Here is a 20,886-nt window from a genome sequence, read left to right as displayed (position 1 = left end):
AAAGTAGAATGCCTCAAACAATTTGTAGTCTTACAAGAGTGTTATAAAAAAGGATCAACATGTTGTATTACCATGGAAATTTTGAAAAACATACTTTCCCAAACAAATATTACTTTTTCTCAATGGTATGAAGTAATGAAAACCACATGTGTAAATCTGCGATCCATGCAGTAGTTCAAGCTGCAGCTAATAGAAAATACAGAGAGTGAACTCTGCCATATAAAGGATTCTTGTTACAGAAATATAATGTGAAAACCAGATGCAGACAGAAAACCTTAATCACAGATGGGAATGTAATCACTGGAATACAGAATACTTTTTTGATCAATCTCAACCATATGAGAAATGTATTTATTTTCTAAGGAATGCAATAACTCGAGAGAGACTTCTATTTGAATTCAGTTAACCTCATATTCACAGTGCTTTTATCTTATATATAGAGAGGGGGTGATATAACCTGAGCCAAGTTTTTAAGAAGAGCCATTGGCCCTGGCAGATCATTCTTGTATCAGCTTATCTTTCAAGGAATTAATAGGATGTAAAGACTACAAATATCAGAATCAGCCTCAAAAGAAATCAACTACTATTGCACTTCTTAGTTACTGCCAGAAATCTCTTCATCACCTAAGCTCTTCTCTGGTTAATTTTTTCCCTTAATATGTGGTTCTTCAGAACTGCAATGCAAAAAGCATATTATTGTGCTCAAGCTCTGCAGATTGGAGCTGGAGTCCTGTAAGAAAGAACTTCCCCACTCCATTATAAAACCTGAAAGTGTCATCTGTTCAAAATGTTCAGTCTACTCCAGGCCTCCTCCTAACTACTGGAAATTCTAATGAATGCCTTCCACACATACAGATCTTGGTGTCAGAAAAAAAGAACACAACGCGCTCCAGCTATGTATTATATCAAAACTATTAAACACAGCTTGCATTTTACCAAGCAAGACAGACCAGGACTACCCATTTTCATTGCTAGTGACTTTCCTGCTCAAAAGTCAGAGATGGAAATAGAATCACAGAATGGTTCGGATTGGAAGGGACCTCAAGGATCATGAATCACCAATCCCCCCCCACCTCCCACCCCAGCCCACTCCCCCCACCCCCCACAGGCAGGGCCACCAGCCTCCACATTTAATACCAGACCAGGCTGCCCAGGGCCCCATTCAACCTGGCCTTGAACACCTCCAGGGAGGGGTGGGGCATCCACAGCCTCTCTGGGCAGCCTGTTCCGGCTCTTGGTAAAGAAATTCCCCTTGACATCCAACCTAAATCTTCCCACTTTTACTAAAGCAGTAGCAAAGAAAAATATGGAAATTGACATGCAATAGGAATATCAAGTTCAAGATTCAGGTCACAAACACGCTACCAGCAGAGCTCACACTGCCGCAAGGGCTCAGCCTCTTCAAAACACCATGCTCCTACCTCACCCTCCTCATCAAACAAATTTTACACTTGGTGCTCAGACTGAACTCTCACATTAAAATGCAAGAAAATCATGGGTGTTCATTGGGCTAATTCCTGTAAACGCATTTTTCTCAATGGAATGCCTGCATGCTTGATGGCATTTGAAACAAACTACTTACTGCATATGTATTTTTTCCTTCTATGTTAACAACTAATAAACCAGCTGATGAAAACACTTTGATTCTTCCACTGCAACAGAAGTTTGGATTGTTTTTGAACTGTATTGTCTACTCTTCCATTTAACTTTGAATTTCTGGGGCTGCAGCATCTATCAATAGTGCAGGATTCAACATTTAACTCTAAATTAATATGAATTGGACATGCTGGTCCTGTTTCTGAACAAGCATGCCTCAATTAATAATAAACTTGGGCCAGATATGAGTTTAAATTGCATGCTTTTTGGACAGCATGCTTTACATGTGTAGAGTGCTAAGAATTAGAGATGAATCTTGCAGCTGCAAAACAGTTCCACGTGACAAAACAGAGACCCTGCAAACTCTTTCTTCATGTCATGTGTGAGTATGTGTGTGCCTGCATCTTTTTCTTCCCCTCATCTAATTTCATCTGTGAGAGACTGTCCCTAGAGGACAAGAGAAGAGAGAACCAATTATATCCAGAGGTTGGTTTCTCCAAAATGAAGGCATCTGTTCCATGCCAACGACTTCCACATGGAAGGAAAACAGAACTTTGAAGGCATCTGTGTTCATGGCTGACAGTCACAGATCTTAGGGTCTACTGTAATTGCCCAGCTGCAAACACAGTTTGGTTGCTGCTGCTGTCAGCTGATCTTGCACAGAAAAGAAGGGAGTGTAAGCCCACAGAAAGTAGCTGAATAAAAATCAGGTATTCTTACAGGAACACTGATACCTTCTCCCATCTGATGAGAGTATTTTTTATAATAAAATGGCTTTGATAGAGCTGAATTGTGAAGCCATTTTTTAATGAACCCTTTACCAAATATTCTGCTTTAAAATGCTATTTTTGCCATTCTGTAAATAATATATAAGTTTAGGCATAAAGTGCTCATTATTTGTTCGTATTTTGGGCTGGTATTTTGTAAGAGTGATTCAGAAACCAGCATGATTCACCAGCCACAGAATCCTGCAGCCCGCCCCACTTGGGCAAGTAGTATTGGTAAAAGCAAGAGTATACCTGAGCAGAAGCTTCTCCATTTCCTCCCAGATGCATATGGCAGACAAATAACTTTCATAATATTTATTATTCAACTCACACAACTTCCAGTGTGAGTGGATCCTTTCCAAAAGACACTTAAAGAAATGTTACTGATAGCTTAAAACCTGCCTTACAGCATCGGGAGCAATGCCTGCAGCAAAACACTCAGCAATGCTGTGCCTGTTTGCTGCTAAAATCAAGTGAATAGGAAAGCAGCAGCTCATCTGAAGCATCTGGACCCCAACTAGTCTTCCAAAGCATAGCACTGAATGCCAGCACGGAACTAAGAATACTGACCATGCAAATGCAACACAGTGTTCTAAAAACAGAGCGGCCTGCACAGAGGAAGTGTTTTCCTTCCCCATCCTTCACCCATCACATAAAAATGGACCAAAGTTTTTACAAATACTTCATATACCTGTGATCTTTTGCAGTTTTCTTATGTAGCACTTCTATCAACAACTCAAAAGAAAAAAAGACACTGTACATTAAAGAAACGTCTTCCCTTTGTTGTGTTGTATTGTTTTAATAGGATTATTAGTTATTTTGCTGGATTTCACCTGCTAACCCTCACATACATGGTACTCAGCCCTTCCAGCCAGCAAGATACACAACTGAGGAAGGCCAACCAGATTCCTATGCAGCTTCCCTTGCCTGGCACATACCTTGAATTATTACAAATGTGCAAGGTAGAGAATATGGGGGGAGACACAGCAGACCTGACACTTCCTGACCACTTCTAAATTGCCTCCAGGAAGGGCAAGAGTTGGGAGTAAGGACAATTAATACAGCCACCTGCTTCCTGTGACCTCCTGGGGAGCAGGCATGGCTGCTGACAGTGGGCTTTGGCACTGTCACTGAGGTCCTGCCCATCCTTCTCTTCCCAGAGAATCTGAGAGATAATAAAAACAATAGTGGCCAACAATAGCTCCATAAGATAAGGAGAAATTTTGGCCTGGACTAAAAAAAAAAAAAAAAAAAAAACATTAAAATAAATACATAAAATTAAAAATAAATAAATGAAGAAGGAAATTATTCAAAACCTCCCAAGCATTTCATGGGAAGAGGACAGGACCCATAAATCTCAGAAACTGTCTAGGAAGTGATACATTGACTCACTCTTAAAACTACTGTAGCTGTTATTTACTGTAGCTGTACATGTCTCTGGAAAGTTTTGGAGCAGGCAGCTGGCTTAAACACAGTTTTACAGCTCTTGGGACTCAGAAGTGAAGAAATCTGGCCCCATGTACTCAACAGGAACCTCTGAGAATATTATTACAGCAGGAATAGATTTTTTCTCTCCTTTAAATGGAATTCTTCATCAGGTAACTCCATCATTTATAATGCAAAGACAGTGACTCACTTTACATTCAGACCTGAGCTAGCCCACTTATCCTTACATCAGATAATTTCATTAGGACAACATCTGAATCTGACCTCCAAATGAGTACAGCAGAGTACTGCTAAAATCACAGAGGTGAGACAGGAACAATGAAGGTGCAGATCTCCAACCTTGTGTTGAGACGAAAGGCACACCCAATCTTCAAGGAGAACTGGGTGTGCAAACACCACTGAAGATGTGAATGCCAGTGCTTTCAGGCCAAAGCTCACAAGCTCTGCTAACCCATGGAGTTGCATTAATTTATCATGGTGCACAGGAAATGCATGTAACATCCAGAAACTAAGCTTTGCTATTACAGTTCAGTTTGATGTTTTCCTTGCTCATCTTCAGCACACTTTAATACAGGTTGCAGCATGCTTTTCCAGCATTAAGTGGTTTGCCAACAAGCTTTAAAAATAATAAATAGCACAGTCATGAAACAGCTTTTGCTTAATGGTTCCTAGAACTCACTGACTTCACTCACTAAAACCCTTTCTATAATGTTACTCTTAAATACTTTCAGCAGTGTCACCATTAAAATAAAATAAAAAATCATCCCGGCACTCCCATCCATTGATAGCACACCCGCAGGTGCCATTATCCCTAAATTTGTTGGCAGCTTTCTCTGGCACCACTATGCTTTAATGGCCCTGGCAGCAAACCTCACCTGGATGTCACTGAAAGCACTCCTTTGGAGCGCACTTCCCAAATATCCTTTTGCAGCACTATCAGTACGTCTCCTTTGTTGCATTCTAATCACCTCATTTTCTGGCAATGGCCTCATGCTCTCTTGCAGTCCAGGCCTGAGCTGGTCTGTGGCAGTGTTCCCCTTAAGCTAACACGTGATTAACAGGCGGGATAATTTTTCAAAGAGGATTTCAGTGTAGTATCTTCACTGTTCATGGTAAGTGTAACTTGGCTCCAAGCTTTAAAATGCATTATAGTTCATCCGAGTAACACAACGGAGCTAATACAATAGCGACACAAAGCACAAGTACAAACCCCAAGCTAATCTAACACTCCATCAGAGAGACTGTTAAACCTTGGGACCACCAGATGCCACACACATTTACTCAACACACCACCTGATTTGTCATGGCAGCACAAAGCACCAGCATCCTGATACTGCCAGAATGGAAATACACAAAACAAAATATTTTATAGAAGATAAACAATACTGGGGAAAAGTGGACAAGTTGGAGAGTTGGATTGCTTCTTTTTTGTCTCAAACTATTTAAAATGACACCTAGACTCCAAGCTAAGTGGCCACCTGTGTGGTCACCTTCAGAAATGTAAAAAAACGTAGTCCACGGACATCCAAATAAAATGAATCACAAAAGAAAATGACTAGTGGTAATGACTACTATTTATGCAAATTACATATTAACATCCAAAAAGGCAGGCACACACAAGCCTCCTAGAGCCACAAAAGTGGCTGCAGTTTTGTACAATTTGTAGCGGTCACGCAACCACCTCCTCAGATGCACATCAAAATTCCTGTTTTTCACTCCCTGGCTCAACATGGCTTTTCACAAATGATGCATATTTTATTATTCATTGTTACCTGCCACTGCATGCGGATTAATTCCACTCCACTAGGTGGAGTCTTATATCTTTCCAGACAGCGACTTAATTTCCAAGGGAATCTGTTATCCTCTATGAGCTGTGGGTGTTACTTTATCATAAGCACCACGGTCGACCTGCCTTGACTAACAGAAGTGGCAATGTCTCAAATGCCTGCTTGAAGAAATAACCAAATATGTCATGAAGACCACATGTTGACGTGTGGCAGTATAGGTCTGTTTAGGAATACTACTGTCGTGCAGTACTGTTCGACACGGTTGTGTTTTTGCGATAACAAAATTTAATCAAGAACACAGAGTTAAAAAATGAACATCAGTAAGTCACTTTATCTCACATATGCCCAACAACTAAAGATAAACAAAAGTATTTTGCTGAACTTCTTTTCAATCCTCTGTGTGCATTCGTAAATATTTTGGATATTTAGGATGTTCTTCCTCTGAAGTATCCCAAAACCTATCACAGAAAATGAAAGCGAGCATGAAAGGATTTCTTTCTATAGTCACATTTCCACTCACAACCACTGGAGTTATATACAGCAACTATTGAATGGGAACAGCAAAACAGCATTCAGAATTTTAGGCTAGCAGTGAGAACAGAGCACTTCTATGAATGTGCTGGGAAATTTTAGGTAAGAAAATTGAGATATAGACTCCCTACCTATATACAATCTCTGTCTGACTCTACCACAATCCCTGCAATAAAAAAATAAAAAAATTAAAAAAAAAAAATCCTGTAACCAAAACAAGAAGCACCTTGGCTTAAAAACTCCTCAGGCAGACAGCATCTCCCTTAGCACATGACGGCAGAGCATTTGTTTGGCGATACTCGCTAGCAGAAAGCTCCGCGTAGGCACTTAGCGCTAACACGGGGCTCCGCCAGGGTCTCACGTTGCCGGGTCAGCCGCGGTGGGGCCAGCACAGAGCGGGTTCTGCTGTTGGCAGATATCACAAGTTATTTAAGGCTACAGACATTTTGCTCTGATCGGCCGTGTTTTTTTGTAATATTTACTTCTCGTACATATGTCTATAACTATGTATACGTCCCACAGAAGGTGAGGTTTAACAGGGTTAGCTTTGTTGGGGGAAAGGAGGTTTGGAGGAAAGGAAACAACTTTCATGTTTAGAAGATTTGAATCTAGTGACTGTCATAGGATGTAAACACTCTTCTGGGGAGGGAGGCTTTTTGTTATGTTTCAGGAGTGCACAGAGTTTGGGATAAAATCTGTATAAATAATCATCCCTCTGTCATTCAACATAAATTTATGCACGTGTGTGCGCACACAGTTATGTTTGAGAATACAAACTACAAAGTAGACACGCCACAGACTTCCAGACAACCTCCTGCAAGCACTGATCTCTCACAAAATCCATTCTATATTTAAATTTCAAGTTTATTGAATTTTAATTATTTTTGATCTGCAGATCACTTTGAGGAAAATCCCCCAAGGTCAATAGCTTACAAATCCAATTGTAAAACCAAACACAAGCATCAGCAAGGCCCCTTCCCATCCAGATACCTGCCAAGGAACTGAGTTCCTGACTTTTAGATTAGAATTCAACAGCTAAATCCCATTCTGATATTCAAGCCAGGTAATTCTCTACAATGCACTAAATATGAAATAAAGAAGAAAATGAAAAGCTCTTGTTTCATTCTGCACATGTACTGATGTTACATACATAAGGCTCTATAGATGTAACTTAATTATCACTTCTTCATTGAAATCCTTATCCAAAAAATTAACAAGCAACTCCCCTTTTCATTGCATCAGGAGGACACTGTTTTATTTTTAATTAAAAAGTAATAACGTGTTGTTTTTGTTTTCCCCTGGAGATGCCTTTGATAGAAAACTTATGTTTAACCAATGCAGCTCTTTCCAGGTTTATAAAATCCACTTGGATTAGCAACTTAAGAGCAGCAAATATGTTTGCATGTAGGTATTCAAAACCTAATTTAATAATTTCATTTAGCCATGGAAAAAGTCACACCAAAAGCCCCACCAAAAGGTTCTTAAGGACCTTAACTATAGATTTGCAGGTTCAGTAAGGAGAAAGTCAAAGAAAGCTCTGCCATGCTCTGAACTTCCCTTACTTTCAGCAAGGTACTCAGAGGTAGGTGAAGCTGTATGGTTAGGGGAAGATTTATGGTGTGAGGAAGCAGTCACTCATCATTTTAAGATACAATTGTAGTTTATTAATGAAATCATTTAAAATGTACACGTTAAATCCTTTAGCCAATACAGTGACATTCAGCTATCCGGTGCCATTTTTATAGTCCAAACAGATATGGCCCTAATTGCATAATGCTATTTTATCTGCTGAAGATAAAAGTGCCGATAAGCAAAAATGCACATTAGGCAGGAGATTTTTCAGAATAGATTTTTTTTTTTTTTTTTTTAATAACCCACTTGCATTAACAAAAGATTGCAATGGCTTCCAAATTATAGGGTGTTATTTTTAGTGAAAGTAGTTCAATATTCATATTGGAGCAGATGTAGCAGTTTAACAAAACAGCTCTTCAAATCCTGCACAAATTGAAAACAGGAAAACTGATTGCATTTTCTCTTATCACTTTCCTTTTCTGAATTGACACTTTTGGCCTTCTGAAAATTTACACATGGCTTTCATCTCAACAGCACCTGCTGATCAAACAGAAACCTAACATTTTCATGAAAATGGTATAAAGGACCAGTTTTCTTTTTACCATCTTAAAGGGCATCAGCAGTCCACTTGATGGCAACAATTGTTGAGTAGATGGCACGCTCAGAATACATTTTATATTTTCATTACAGTTACTGTTAAAAATGAGTTAAATCACCAGTGGCTCTTTCGTATTAGCTTTTTGTCTGCCTTAAATTAATTTCAATCTATCTCTGCCTAACCCTGATGGGTTTCATTCTGCAGTCAGCTAGATTTTAAAGAACATCTGAAAGACTTTGATATAATAAGACGTGTCCTGTGTTCTGCAACCACTGGGTCTTCTTTTTATATGTGTTTATATGTTAACGTATAAATTAATTTATGCAATTGGTGCGTACGTATGGATGACTGCATATTTTCCTTTATACTAAATAAAAATGCGTATCTATCATTCTGCACTATTGTTCCTGTATTGAATCACCCAAGCACTGTCACGAAAGCATGTTGAGAAGGCCAAAGTTGATCTATTTACATTAAAGTTGTTCTTTGCTTCCTTGTGCAATCTTCAGAATCGGAGAAGGTCTAGCAGGCACTTTGGAACTGGAGCATCAAGGCAGGGTCGAGACAGTGCCATTGGCAAACACACAAGCAACACTATTGGCAGTCCTAGTGCTCTTCTTGAGAAAGGTTAAGGTATCAAGTCATGTACATAAAATATGAAACTTAAGTGCCTTGTTATCCTGTCTGCTGCCGAGTCTGTAAACTCTGAAGTGCGACAGCAGGTAACAAGTACCATCTTCCCTTGTACATAATTCTAGGTGTAATTAAAGATACTCCTGAAACCTGCTACGTGTCAGCTTCTTAACTGATGGAGCCCTAACCCCTCTGAAGTGTTCTGCTGCCATCCATTACCATTCTGCTTCAGTGATAAGGTAACCTGAAGGCAGAAATGACATACAGTAATATATGTGCCACTCCAGACAGTTGGTTTGTGAATTTCAGTGTCTCATCATGCTCACTGAGGCAATCGCAAACCCGAAATGTCAATATGTTCAGTCAATGGAAGTAAAATAATGGGGCTCTATTGTCTTACCCTATCGATCTGCTGCTGTCAACAAGAATACATGCCCCCCTGGCTTTAAACAAATTTTAATTAGGCTTTTAGTTACTGCATCATAGCTATATATCTATCTGTGCAAACACTTGACAAAGCAAAACGGCAGTATTTCAGGCTTCTTGGATATATTTTAAAGGTAATTGCTGAATGTTTCTTTAAGAAATAATTGCTGATGAAGCCATTTGTTAGAAGAATGTGCATGCACACACTTTGAGTCACTGTAATCTGGACAGAACTGAAAAACCACCCGCTATCTGCATCCAGAGGAAAAGAAGGGGGGAACAATCCAATCGATGGGCTTCAGCACAGACGGAGGTTCCCCACACATCACTTTCTGGCAGTGGGAGGGAGGTGGGCAGTGGGCGGTGTGGCCTTTGCGCACACCCAGCACACACACATCACAGATTATCCTGAAGGGCGGGGGCTATGTAGCTCAGATGGAGTGGGAGGCATAGTGGGCTGAGGTGAAGTGACAGTGGGTTCTCCAGCTCCTTTCCCCCTCTCTTCAGGCTGGCAGTTGGCCCTGCTGCCCTCCTACTGTCCTACAACAAGCACCTTTCCAGAACGTGGCACTGACCCCTGGGACCAATACCTGACGTCACCTCCATCCGCACCAAGAAAATGTTCCCATGATCTCCTCCAGCCTAGGATCCAGTCAGAGGATGCATCCTATCACAAGCACCGAGATGCTCAACCTTGCATTGGCCAAGCAACTAGGACAAGCCACAGCTCAGCCTTGCCACAGCCAAGTGCCCCAGTGCCACACAGCAAGTATGCCTGACTACAGGTCAACATCATCCACCAGAGATGGAACAATAAAACCAGAGCAGGCCCTTCACCCAGCACTTCAGATATCAAGAAAACAAGTGCTCAGTTCATATTAACAGGATTCATCAAAACTTATTGTGAGATACTGGGAGGGAAGAAAGCAAAACCTGCAAAGCCCAGACTGCTGCTGAGGGCAGAGCCAGCCAACAGCATCCCTGCACAAAGACTGCTGGTTGCTCAATTCACTCTGTACTTTTCAAATGTTCCTCCCTAGGAACCAGCATTTATCTCTTAAGGGAATGTGTCTCCCTCACACGTCTGTAGAGAAGTAACGCGACGGCTGGGATGAGGACAATGACAGCACGCTGGAGTGAAACAAGCATTGTTCAGCACTGAACCCCTTCCCAAATCACTCGGCCAAGATAGCAGTTTTTCCACAAGAAAAGAAATAAAGGGAATTTGACACATAATACAATGTGAAAAGCAGAACCTAAGTGGGGGAAGGGCGTGTGTGTGAAAATCATGTCACTGCAATGAATGTCAGATAAAAAGGGGTCTGTCACAAATCCTCCACTAATCCAATAATGTGAAAACCTCTTGGTATCGCTGAGACATAGCGCAAGGTAATTTTTTTGTATTCTTCATAAACCACTCTATGTATTTAGCATTAGAAAGACAGCAATTTGGCAAATTTTCTTATCAGGAATTTAATTTTCCATTTAAGGTAAACTGACTTTTTACATGTCAAATTTACTGTGCGCATTCCTCAGCCAGTATTTTTACCCTACCGAAGGGCCACTTTTTGCACAACTTCCTCCAGTTGTCAGTTGTGTGACAACCATATTTAGAGGTAATCAGACAGGTCACATTACAGGAGTTAGTCAACTCATGAGAAACCCTAACCCTCACACTTAATCGTATGCTCTATGCATTTCCAAAGAAAAGTGACTTAAATTAATTCAGCCTGGAAGGTACCACAGACCTTTCTGTATGCTTATGTTCTTTCAAAATATTGTGCACTAATAGTTCTATTTGTTCTTAAGATGTAAGGGATTTTTTTTTTCTTTGAGATATACGTATATAATATGCAATGAACTAATTTAGGATCCATCAGATTCTCATCTGCCAGAGCCAAAATGCACATCCTATATCTGTGCTGGCCATCCAACCAAGCAGTTTTACTACTCCAGTCACAATTCTCTAAAAAAAAGCTACTCCAGGATCCTTTCTAATGTAAACACTTTGCTGCAAAAACACTCACGTTTAAAAATAAAGCAATGTGTGGTAATAAAATAAATACAATCAGACTACAAATGTGTAACAGAAGTGGCGTTCCATAAGCACAGCTGTCTCAAAGTCCAAGCTGCAGGCTAGAAATCTTAATTTCAACTGACTCTCTCTTAATCATGGGTTACCTTCCTATAAAGCGTAAAGTCCATCTGCCCCAGGCAGATAAGTTTTGAAGCATTAAAATAGATAAAAATCTAACATTTTCTTTCTTTCATTGAATATGTGAATTCTAGTGTGTTATAATGTGAGAATTCCAACATATGACCATTATGGCACAATATCTCATAGCTCAGCTTGTCATTACTTCACTTGTAATTCTTATGTTAATTATGTTCATAATTACTATAAACAGATGTGGTAGAAATTCATGTGACCTTTTACTGCAGAAGGCATTTCCCACTCTTTCCACTTTATTTTAGCAATACAATATTAAACCAGAGCAAAGTATTTCTGATACACTCAACATGCACGTGAAACCATGTCCCTACCCCATATATTTCAGCCAAAGGACCACCTATGTGCCAGCATATTGACATGAAAATGATGGTAACTGAGAAGTCGACCCTGAAATGTACCCCTGAAAGACTGTGCTTGAAGTGAACCCTTTCGGCTAAACTGAACTAAATCTACAACTGAAGCCTGGGACATAAATGGAGCAGTGTGTTTTTATTCAGCACCTTTGTTAATGCAGCAGTATCCTGCTTTACAACCTCAGGTACATGGCAGCCATACAGCAATTTATTTTACTCACAGCCCAACCATCACCGTCTGTACACAAAACACATTTACAATAAAATCACTATGGATTTCATTAAGAGAAAGCCTACTCGAATTTCATTTCTTTGGACCTAATCTATAATTAGTGTGGACAGACAGGTGCAAACCCTTCTCCTCTACAGATGGCTACTGGAAATGGTGCAAAATAGCTCCTTCTGTTTAAACAACACACAGATAACCTGCTCTGCTCTTATCACTTACAATTACCTCCATTATACTGAACTAATGTTTACTTTAATAAAACGTCCACTGTTCTCTAAACGATATTTGGAAACTTCCATATCAATGGCAGGGGGGGGAAAAATGAAGATGGAAGTCAGTGTCTTTCAGATGAAATTATTTTGAAGGGAAATAAAAAGCCTTTTGAAAGGCAGGATATTTTGACTTCGATCTTACATCTGCTGATCGTTTTTCTTTACCCACAAAACCACACAGTATAGTACTTCCTGATGTATTTATGCTTCCATATATTAAGCTAATCAGGTTTATAGTAAACAAGAAGAAAATAACAGCAATTTTGAAGCGGTTCTTTGGAAAGTAACATTTACTGTAGAGAAACAAAACCTTTCACATTGAAACTCCAGTTTTTAAACTAACTTTTTTTTTTAGATACTTAATGTGAAAGAAGGTGAAGAAAATGAAATCTGGAAGCCAATATTTTAAGAATTTACTCTCGGTCCTTATGCTAAATTCAGTGTCAGTTTAAACTCTTATAAATATTCTAGGTTGCTATTAAAGGCTGTATGAAAAAGAGCAGGCTGCTACTAGCTAAATAGATCCAAGGTTTTTAATTTATTCTGATTTAAAATAATTTCTTTCTGTGGTTTTCCAGCCAGACCATGAGAAATAACCTCTTCACAACACCAAGTTCACGTTTCATTTCAGCTGATGAGGCTTCTTGATCTCTGCATGACAACTTAAGTTGCTACAGAACAAAGACCAAGGTCTCCCCCTCAGCCTAACAAATCTGAAGCTCATGCAACAGCAATATACTAATATCCTTATTCAATTAGCTAAAGATTTAACAGTAATGGACTGTGGCAAGTGGATTTCAAAGATGGAAATGACAATTGCAAGCCCTTTCTCCCATCACCCCCAATGCAAATACCGCAGATGCCTATTTCACCCCAAGTGCCTGCGATGAGGGGCTTGCAGGCTGCACAGTACCTCAATGGAGCGAGCTCCGCATTCAACGCCTGTCAGCTGAAGTTCATTTCAGAGAAGTGAGAAACAGGATTTGACAGGGAAGAACGTCCTGAGCTGACTAGCCACTGGCCAGCACTCCAGGTGGAGCTGTTTTTCTCCCCTTTATTCTATAAACAATACTTCTGGCACAGAACTCCACGTGCACGCAGGCATACAGAGTGTTAAGTGTATACAGATGAGACTCCGTGTGATGTTTTACTGGTCCATTATTTAGGCAAGAAATGAGTTAACGTTAAGGTGGTCAGAAATGGTAGAAGGCAATGTTTTACTTGAAAAGATTTTGGAAACTATTTAAAAGCTCAAAGCCTTTGAAGGAAAACAACTCGTGCAGCAGTTGCCAGGAAGCAGTGACCTAACGCTGCTGTCTGCATTCCATTACAAACAGAATGGTTCTTGTCTCCTCCGGCCCGCTCCCACCGGCCCCAGAACAGCTCGCTGAGTCCCACCACCTCCCTCACACCCAGCCTGGCTTCAGCTCAGTGTCAGCAAGGTTTGGGGTGCTGGCTCTTGATGGGGACTGGGTTTTCCTTCACGCTGTTGCATGATTTGAGTTTTCCATGATGGAAAGGAAAAAAGATGCAGGAACTGAAGGTAGCAATTCTACCACCAGGTTCAGATCTGGTAAAACTAACCTTCAGAAAGTTGTCAGTTCCCAAACACAGCACTACTTCTTCACTGAAAGCTTTGACAGGGAGTCTGCAGCTCGTCTCACAACTAATGAAGCCTTTGCCAACTTTGTGTTTCCATACACTGAACCGTTAGGAACATGCCATGCTTAGATCTTTTTCCTAGTATTATTTCTATTGATGGGGAGCCCCAGAAACATGCCTCATGCTAAAGCCAGACCGAATAAACAAGACGGAAACTTTCCTAGCATTCAGCCAGGCTGAAGGAAGTTCCCTACTCGTATTGGATTTCCTAAGGAAATCAGCCCAGAATAAACGGCATGAGGTTTTCAGACTTCCCATGGAAAGGTCAAGCATCAGCTTTAACAGCCATCAGAAATCAGTTTCAGTCCTCTCACCACCCAGCTTCACTCAAACTGCTCAGAGAAAAGCAGAGCAGAAGACATGCACAACAGAACTCGAATCTAAAAGCATCTCTCACATCTTGCCTCAAACTGCGCTTAACAAAGTTACTCATTTAAACTTCCCATTGCATCCGTCAGGATGCAGAAACAGAGGAAATGTGAGGCTATGGGGGTATAATTAAATAAATTATAATCACCCTTAGCCTTAACATATTGTGTTTACAGATACAATAATTATGTTTCTAGCTACATGTCAAAAGAAAATATTTTCTGAGTCCTTCAAAAAGCATGCGACTATTGCTTGAAGGAGAAAATAAGTCAAAACAGATTAGCAGACCAAAAATGGGTAGGGAGAAAAAAAAAAAAATCCTGCTTTGGTCAGCAAGTCGGACCACCATCAGGGGATAAATCAATTTGCAGCAGCTGCGGACAGCCATTTAAGTCTGGGGCCTGAACAGATTAATTAGGGGAAGCGATGTTAAAAGTTAAAGGGGTCAGAGTTACATTAAGCATACGTATATTCGCTGGAGCAGCCCCTCGGCTGTTACATACCGAGACTCAGAAGGCATCCTTCAGTTACACGAGGGTATGCCCACAGCCAGGCGTTTGGCTCTCGCTGTACACCCACAGCCGTGCACGCAGGCTGCTTTTAGGAGGTATACCCCTCTCTTCTCCCCATTTCTATCACCCTACGCCCGTCAGCGGCATCCTGCTGAGCCGGGTAGTGCCAAACCTGGGCTGCTCCGTAAGGCAGGATCGCTACCTGGGGCTCAGAGGATCGCAGCCCGCACCGCAGGGATGAACAAGAGGGGGATGCAGCCCGCACCCTGAAGCCTCCAAAATCTGTCTCCTCCCGACTTAGAAGCTCGCAGCCGCTCTGGGACCGACGGCTGAGAGGGAGACCGGGCGGCTATTGGGACGATGGGGCCGCATGCCTTCGCCCTCCCGCACCCCAGGGAGCGACCCCTCAGCTCTGCTGCGTGCGATCCCAGAGCTGCGCCCATGAGTTACTTTCAGTTTCTCTCTAACGTTTAGGGGAGCAGAGAGCAGGGACAACACTGATTATTTCTGGGCACAGAATTTAACAGAATTCACGTGCTGGGGGTGCCCAGTGAGGCCCGCGAGTGCTTTCCTCCCCCGTGTCCGATTTTCTCCCCATCTTCCAACTTTGACACTAACAAAAGGACTCAAAGTGGCCCAAAGTGCAACGCTCGTTTGCACAGACTGGCGTGTGGTTTTCATCCCTCAGCCTCCCGTATCGTGGTGCTTCGCTAATGTATGGAACCGATCTCCCTGGTCCAGCTCGGCGAGGTGACACGATCACATCCTACTGCAGTTTGAGATACGCACTCCCTAACGCTGCCCTCTCGTTTCAGGGAGCGAGATACGAAACCTCGGTACAATGGAAGACGATGTGCACAGCCTGAAATATTTCTCGCAAAACAGCCTGAAGTGGTGTTGCCAGTGCTACATAATCCGATGATTGTAACGGAACAACAACAAAATCCCACCAGAAATATTTCAGGCACTCCACTTCACATTGGCAAGGTCTGGGATCTGGCAAGAGGGCAGGGAAAAAAGGAAGATAAAAACCAAAAACAACTAATCGAGTCCTAAATGGAGACAGAAACCCTACGCTAGGAGCTTCGGAGGGCTGCTTTCTACACAAACTGGGTGCTTCGGGTCCTGGGCTTTTGAGAGATCCGGGGCCGAGCCGGTGAGCGGGGACAGCGGTGGAGGAGCTGCATGCACCCGGGCACGGCCGCAGCCCCGGGTTAGTTCCAGCCGCGGAGCCTCAGCGAGAAGGAGAGGGGGAAAGAGAAAAGAAGGGCCCGCACCCCCGCGCCGCGGCCCCGCGCCCGTACTCACACTGCAGAGGACCGGAGATTCCCACCATTCGCCACGGGCTGCGAGCTGCAAATAAAAGTTCCCGTCCTGCTTGGGGGAGCGCCGGCAGCCCAGGCTGCTGGAGGGGCGCGGGGGTGGGAGCGGGGAGAGCAGCGCGGCGCGGCTTCCCTTCCCAGTCCAGATGATCCACGTCCACAAAAGTCAAAACGAGCTGAGGAGAAACTCCAGCTGCTCCTTTCCCCCTCCTCCTCTCTCTCTCTCTTTTTTTTTTTTTTTAAAGGAGGATCAGCTCGAGAGAGGAACCTCCCGGTTCCAAGGGAAAGGACGAGAAGCAAAAATAAAGTCTCCAAGCCGAGATAGCGAATGCCCAGCTCCTTCTCCTCGCCGCAGCCAGACGTGATGCGGAGCGCAGGGAGCGGCCGCTGTCAGTGGCGGGGGCTGCGCCTGTCCCCGTGCAGCCGACGCATCGCCGGGCCGCGCTGTGCTGTGCTGTGCCGCGTCGCTCCGCACTCCGTTCCGCCGCTCTCCGCTCCGCGCCCCGCTCCGCCCGGCTCCCCGCTAGCAGACACCTCGCGAGGCAGGCAGCATACTGCCGGCAGCCGGCCCGGCCCCGCTACCCAGGTGCAGGGGGGGAGGGCTTAAAGCAGTGGGAGGTGATAGAGGTAGGAGACATCTGTGTCGTGAGGGGGTTAGTGGGGGTCAAGTAGATGTTAACAATAGGCGAGCGCGGTCCCTCTCGGGCAGCCCGCCTGCTCTTTCTTTCCCTTGCTCGCTTTTACCGGGTGGACATCTAACTTGCTCCCTAATGATGCCTCCCCGGCTTTAAGAGTCCAGACTGCCCTGCAGTAACCCAAGACAAACACTTTCCCTGGCCATCTGGAGAGCTCCTGGCTGCTCTGCCTGTGTCTCATCACTGTGTGAAGAGACAGCAGTGCTAGAAATCAAGCCACTCTCAGATCTACTCTCTAATCCCCTTCTGTTAGCTGATTTCCAGTCAGACTGTTTGCTTTCGCATTAGATAATAGCCTTAGAGAAAACAATTATCATTTTCTTTTTCCCTTTGTATTTCGTTCTTTATAAAGTACAGTATTGTGGAAGGCCTCCCTTTCTTTTTTTTTTCTTTCTTTCTTTCTTTTTTTTTTTTCTTTTTTTTCCTTTTTTTAATGAAATGTACGTCTTTCATGGCTTGCAGAACCCAGATGCAATTTCACACTTTCCTGGAAGGGGATTCTGGATTCTTCCAAAAGCAGAAACACGATCGCGACTGCAGTGGAAATTAATTACTATCAGCTACAATTAATAGGAGTGTGTCACCATTTGCTCCACGCTTCGTTCCCTAATCATTTCAGGAGGCATCCATACATTTTCCAATTCATCAGTCATTCCCTTCCACATTTCTCAGAGAATGTCATTGTCAGTGATGCAACCTACGGTGAAGCGCTACTTCTGTTGTCATGTTGACGCTACACAAAGAAGGCACCTCCATGAAAAAATAGACATCGACTTCATAGAGTGAGGAAAAAAAATGTGTTTTTGCTTGGTTTCAGACTGGTGATTGGAGCTCTCAGAGCTGTCTGGGCATTTAGCTAAGGGCTTTTTGTTGTTGTTGGTTTTGTTTTTTAATGGCAAATGTTAACTAAAAGCGCTAGTGTGTAGCAGAACTTCTCATCAGCCGGCATTGTTTATCACTGTATGCACACACACACGTGCTATGGGCCTGCTTTTGCAAACTTGCAAGTGCCTGATTTTAGGCACTGAAATAGATGTATTGAATGGAAAGGAGCTTTCCATGTGCTCACAACAGGCGCATGCACATTTCTGGAAAGGGCATTTATGAGCATCATTTATCCGCCCCTGTGCCAGGCTTTGAAAATTTGGTTGGTTTTGAAAATACATTTAAAACATGCTTTAGGATCTGGTTAAATCTATCTCTCCTACAGATATTTAGGTACACGGGGCTTTAATGAGCAGACTGGCATAGCATACTAAGAGGTCAAGTTTACCTGGAAGTGAATTCGGCTCAATGAAGCAATTACATCAGGACATGTTTTGTTCTGCAGTGATTTCAATTTACACAACTGGTGGGAAGCCACAAGCCAGGCATTGATTTCTAATTTAAAAGCTATCTGCTTTACAGAGGTCCATTCTGAGGCCAAAATTATTGGCCCGTTTTTAAAAAGTGTTTTAAAAATAATCTAAAACCAGCAAATTTCCAGTACTTCCTTTGTCTGATGCAGACCCAGAGACTTTGGTTGAGCTTGGAAATCTGTGTGACGCGATAGTTTCATCCACATTTTGTATGGAGAGTTGAACAGCAAGTAAGGATTGTCGAAGGACACAGAGCACATTGTGCTGAAGGGTCGAGGACCAGAAGCCAAGTCTGAAAACTGAGCTTAAAACAACAACACAAAACTCACCAGAGCAGTTACCCCTGACTTGTACCTTTTATTTGAAAGATGGAGCATAATCTTATCAAAAGAGGGAGGGAGCCTCATTTACGAACCATGGGAAGCCATTAGCCATTAAACATCCACTTACAAACTGAATCAAGTTAACATCTCCCGTTTTCTCTTTCTGTAAAGAGAATAGTACAGAAATCACCTTTCAGAATGCCTGCCCTGCCTCAACAGAGCAGTAGATGCAGACCCTCACACAGTGACTATTCTCCCCCATCACATAGGGAGAATATGTTGTCATGATTCCTAAGTCATAAAAGATCGTAGCCACCAAATATTGTCATTATATTCCCTAGCTGATGAGTGAAGCCTGGCTTATTGCACACTTCTCTTACCCACATCTTTTTCTTTATTTATTTCCTGGAGAAAGTAGGTATGTTTTAGTGCAAAAGGAAAAATAAACATGTTCTTTGAAAGAAGAATTCATGTTTCAGGAAGAAAAAAACTCAGGCTCACAGCAGACCTCACAAATACTTGGTAACTTTACACCCCGCAGATTTTTCCTGCAGACTGTAGCTGCCATGTCTGATTTGACATGTGAAGGATTTACACCGTGTATCGCTGTGTGATATGGTGTGAGAGGAAGGCTGGTGGAAGCGGAGTTGCACATGGGAGTCAGAAATATCCTGCAATGCTGTCCAAAACTGACTGTATTATGATTGTACATAGACAGATCAAATGTTCCGAGCTGAAATGTAGCTTGCTTTTTGCTGCAAATAATTATATTGCGGGCGGTCATCTGTACTGACATTCTTGGAACAGAATTTCTATGTCAGTTCATCTCAGTGCCATTTAAAAATAGATGCAGGTATATCCCTCCTAATTGTCATTGCCTTGCAGCTCCAGGTGTCAAACACTGTCACATGTCCCCATCTGGAATCTGCTCCAACAGTTCTCTGCTCAGTCTACAGGCTCAAAGTCTGTGCCTGTTTCGAGGTAATGTCTTTCCATTAAGATAACTTCCATTACCAAAGACCTCTCTGTATCCTGCAGGAAGCATGTAAGGATCTCCCTGTTGGTTTGGGCTGGGGCTGGGCTGGGCCTTGGCACTGTGACTGCCACAGTGCTCACTTCACCAGCACTTATTGTGATGGAGGCACAGTAAACATTCATATAAAACTAAACAGTTAAGCTGGATATTTAATAGCTTTAACTTATGAACTTATCCATGTTTTCCCAATTTCCCCTGTAGTTTACAAGTGGTTTTTATATGTTAGCATGGGCCATGCTTGGTTTCTATCCCCTCCTGGTTGCACACCCTTTGCAGGTGGCACACTCCAAAGGTGGCTGCTGCACAATGCATGTTGATGGTACACATATTCTGTCTGCAAAATCCATCACAGCTTGGCTGAGTGCAGGCTAAAGGCCACCTGGACCCCATGTATCAGGACAAGTTCTTAATAAAGTGATCAGAAAGTATGCTGTGGCAGGACAGATCTCCACCCTTCAGTATGCAGATCATGTCCACTAGGTGATGTACATGCTGCAAAAGCTGGCACATCACCTGCTTGTTGTCTCCCTTCTCACTATTGTTTACCCGCTGCTTTTGGTTGGGATGAAAATGTGTTAAGTTCCTTCCAAATGGAAAGAAAAAGGCTATCTACCTTCAGGATGTTACAGGCTTCACTGATGTGCGTTTTGACATCTCCTTGTCCGATGTGATAAGTTTTAGCCCTGCTTCATGTATATTTATACGGGGAATGCCTTAATTAAATTCTGTGCTAAGGGCACTTCTTGCATTCCTCTTTGCCTTCCTTTGGCATTGTCAGGACTCCAAAAAACCCTTTACTGTCACAGCATCCTGATGCGCTTTGCACATGTATATATGCGCTGTGACAGAAAAAGGAGAGCTGGGTTATTTGGGGGAAGTTCACGTAGACAAAACGTACCTATTGATGGCCATTTGCTGGAATGCCAGCTTTGTCACAGCTGTCACTCATTTTCAGCCAAATATGGCTTCATACTGAAAACACAAGTCTTTACAGAAGGAAAGATTCTATCAGTTAAATATAGCAACATCCACCAAAAAGAGAAAGGAAAAGTGTTTTGAAAACTTTCTTTTTCTAAGAAGCAAAAAGCTTGTCTTGCCCTAATCTGCTGTATATGATTTATTTATACAAATAAATATAAGTTAAATATTTATTACATTAATATTTA

The 20,886-nt window shown here is 42.4% G+C and overlaps 1 protein-coding gene and 1 long non-coding RNA gene across 8 annotated transcripts in view; one reads left to right on the top strand and one right to left on the bottom strand.

Moving 5' to 3' along the window:
* RUNX1T1 (RUNX1 partner transcriptional co-repressor 1) overlaps window positions 1-17,185 on the bottom strand; it is a 108,108-nt gene extending 90,923 nt beyond the window's left edge. For 2 of the 7 annotated variants that reach the window (XM_015855920.3, XM_085537223.1), the window contains exon 1: window positions 16,295-17,185. In XM_015855920.3, the coding sequence (XP_015711406.1) occupies window positions 16,295-16,322 (28 nt within the window). In that variant the 5' untranslated portion in view covers window positions 16,323-17,185. Of the gene's footprint in view, window positions 1-13,356; window positions 13,510-16,294 lie in introns of those variants that run through there. The other 5 variants (XM_015855918.3, XM_085537219.1, XM_085537225.1 and 2 more) reach the window with 4 other exon arrangements.
* LOC146761728 (uncharacterized) lies at window positions 16,764-18,316 on the top strand. Its single transcript, XR_014942488.1, has 2 exons — window positions 16,764-16,894; window positions 17,466-18,316. It is a non-coding gene; the product is annotated as an uncharacterized LOC146761728 (long non-coding RNA).
* The last annotated feature ends 2,570 nt before the right edge of the window (window positions 18,317-20,886 follow it).

The sequence above is a fragment of the Coturnix japonica genome, chromosome 2 (genome assembly GCF_054131305.1).
Source record: "Coturnix japonica strain WE chromosome 2, WE-NBRP24, whole genome shotgun sequence".
Taxonomy (NCBI): Eukaryota; Metazoa; Chordata; class Aves; order Galliformes; family Phasianidae; genus Coturnix; species Coturnix japonica.
The sequence above is the reverse complement of the archived record's forward strand: the minus strand, read 5'-3'. Positions and strand labels throughout refer to the sequence as shown.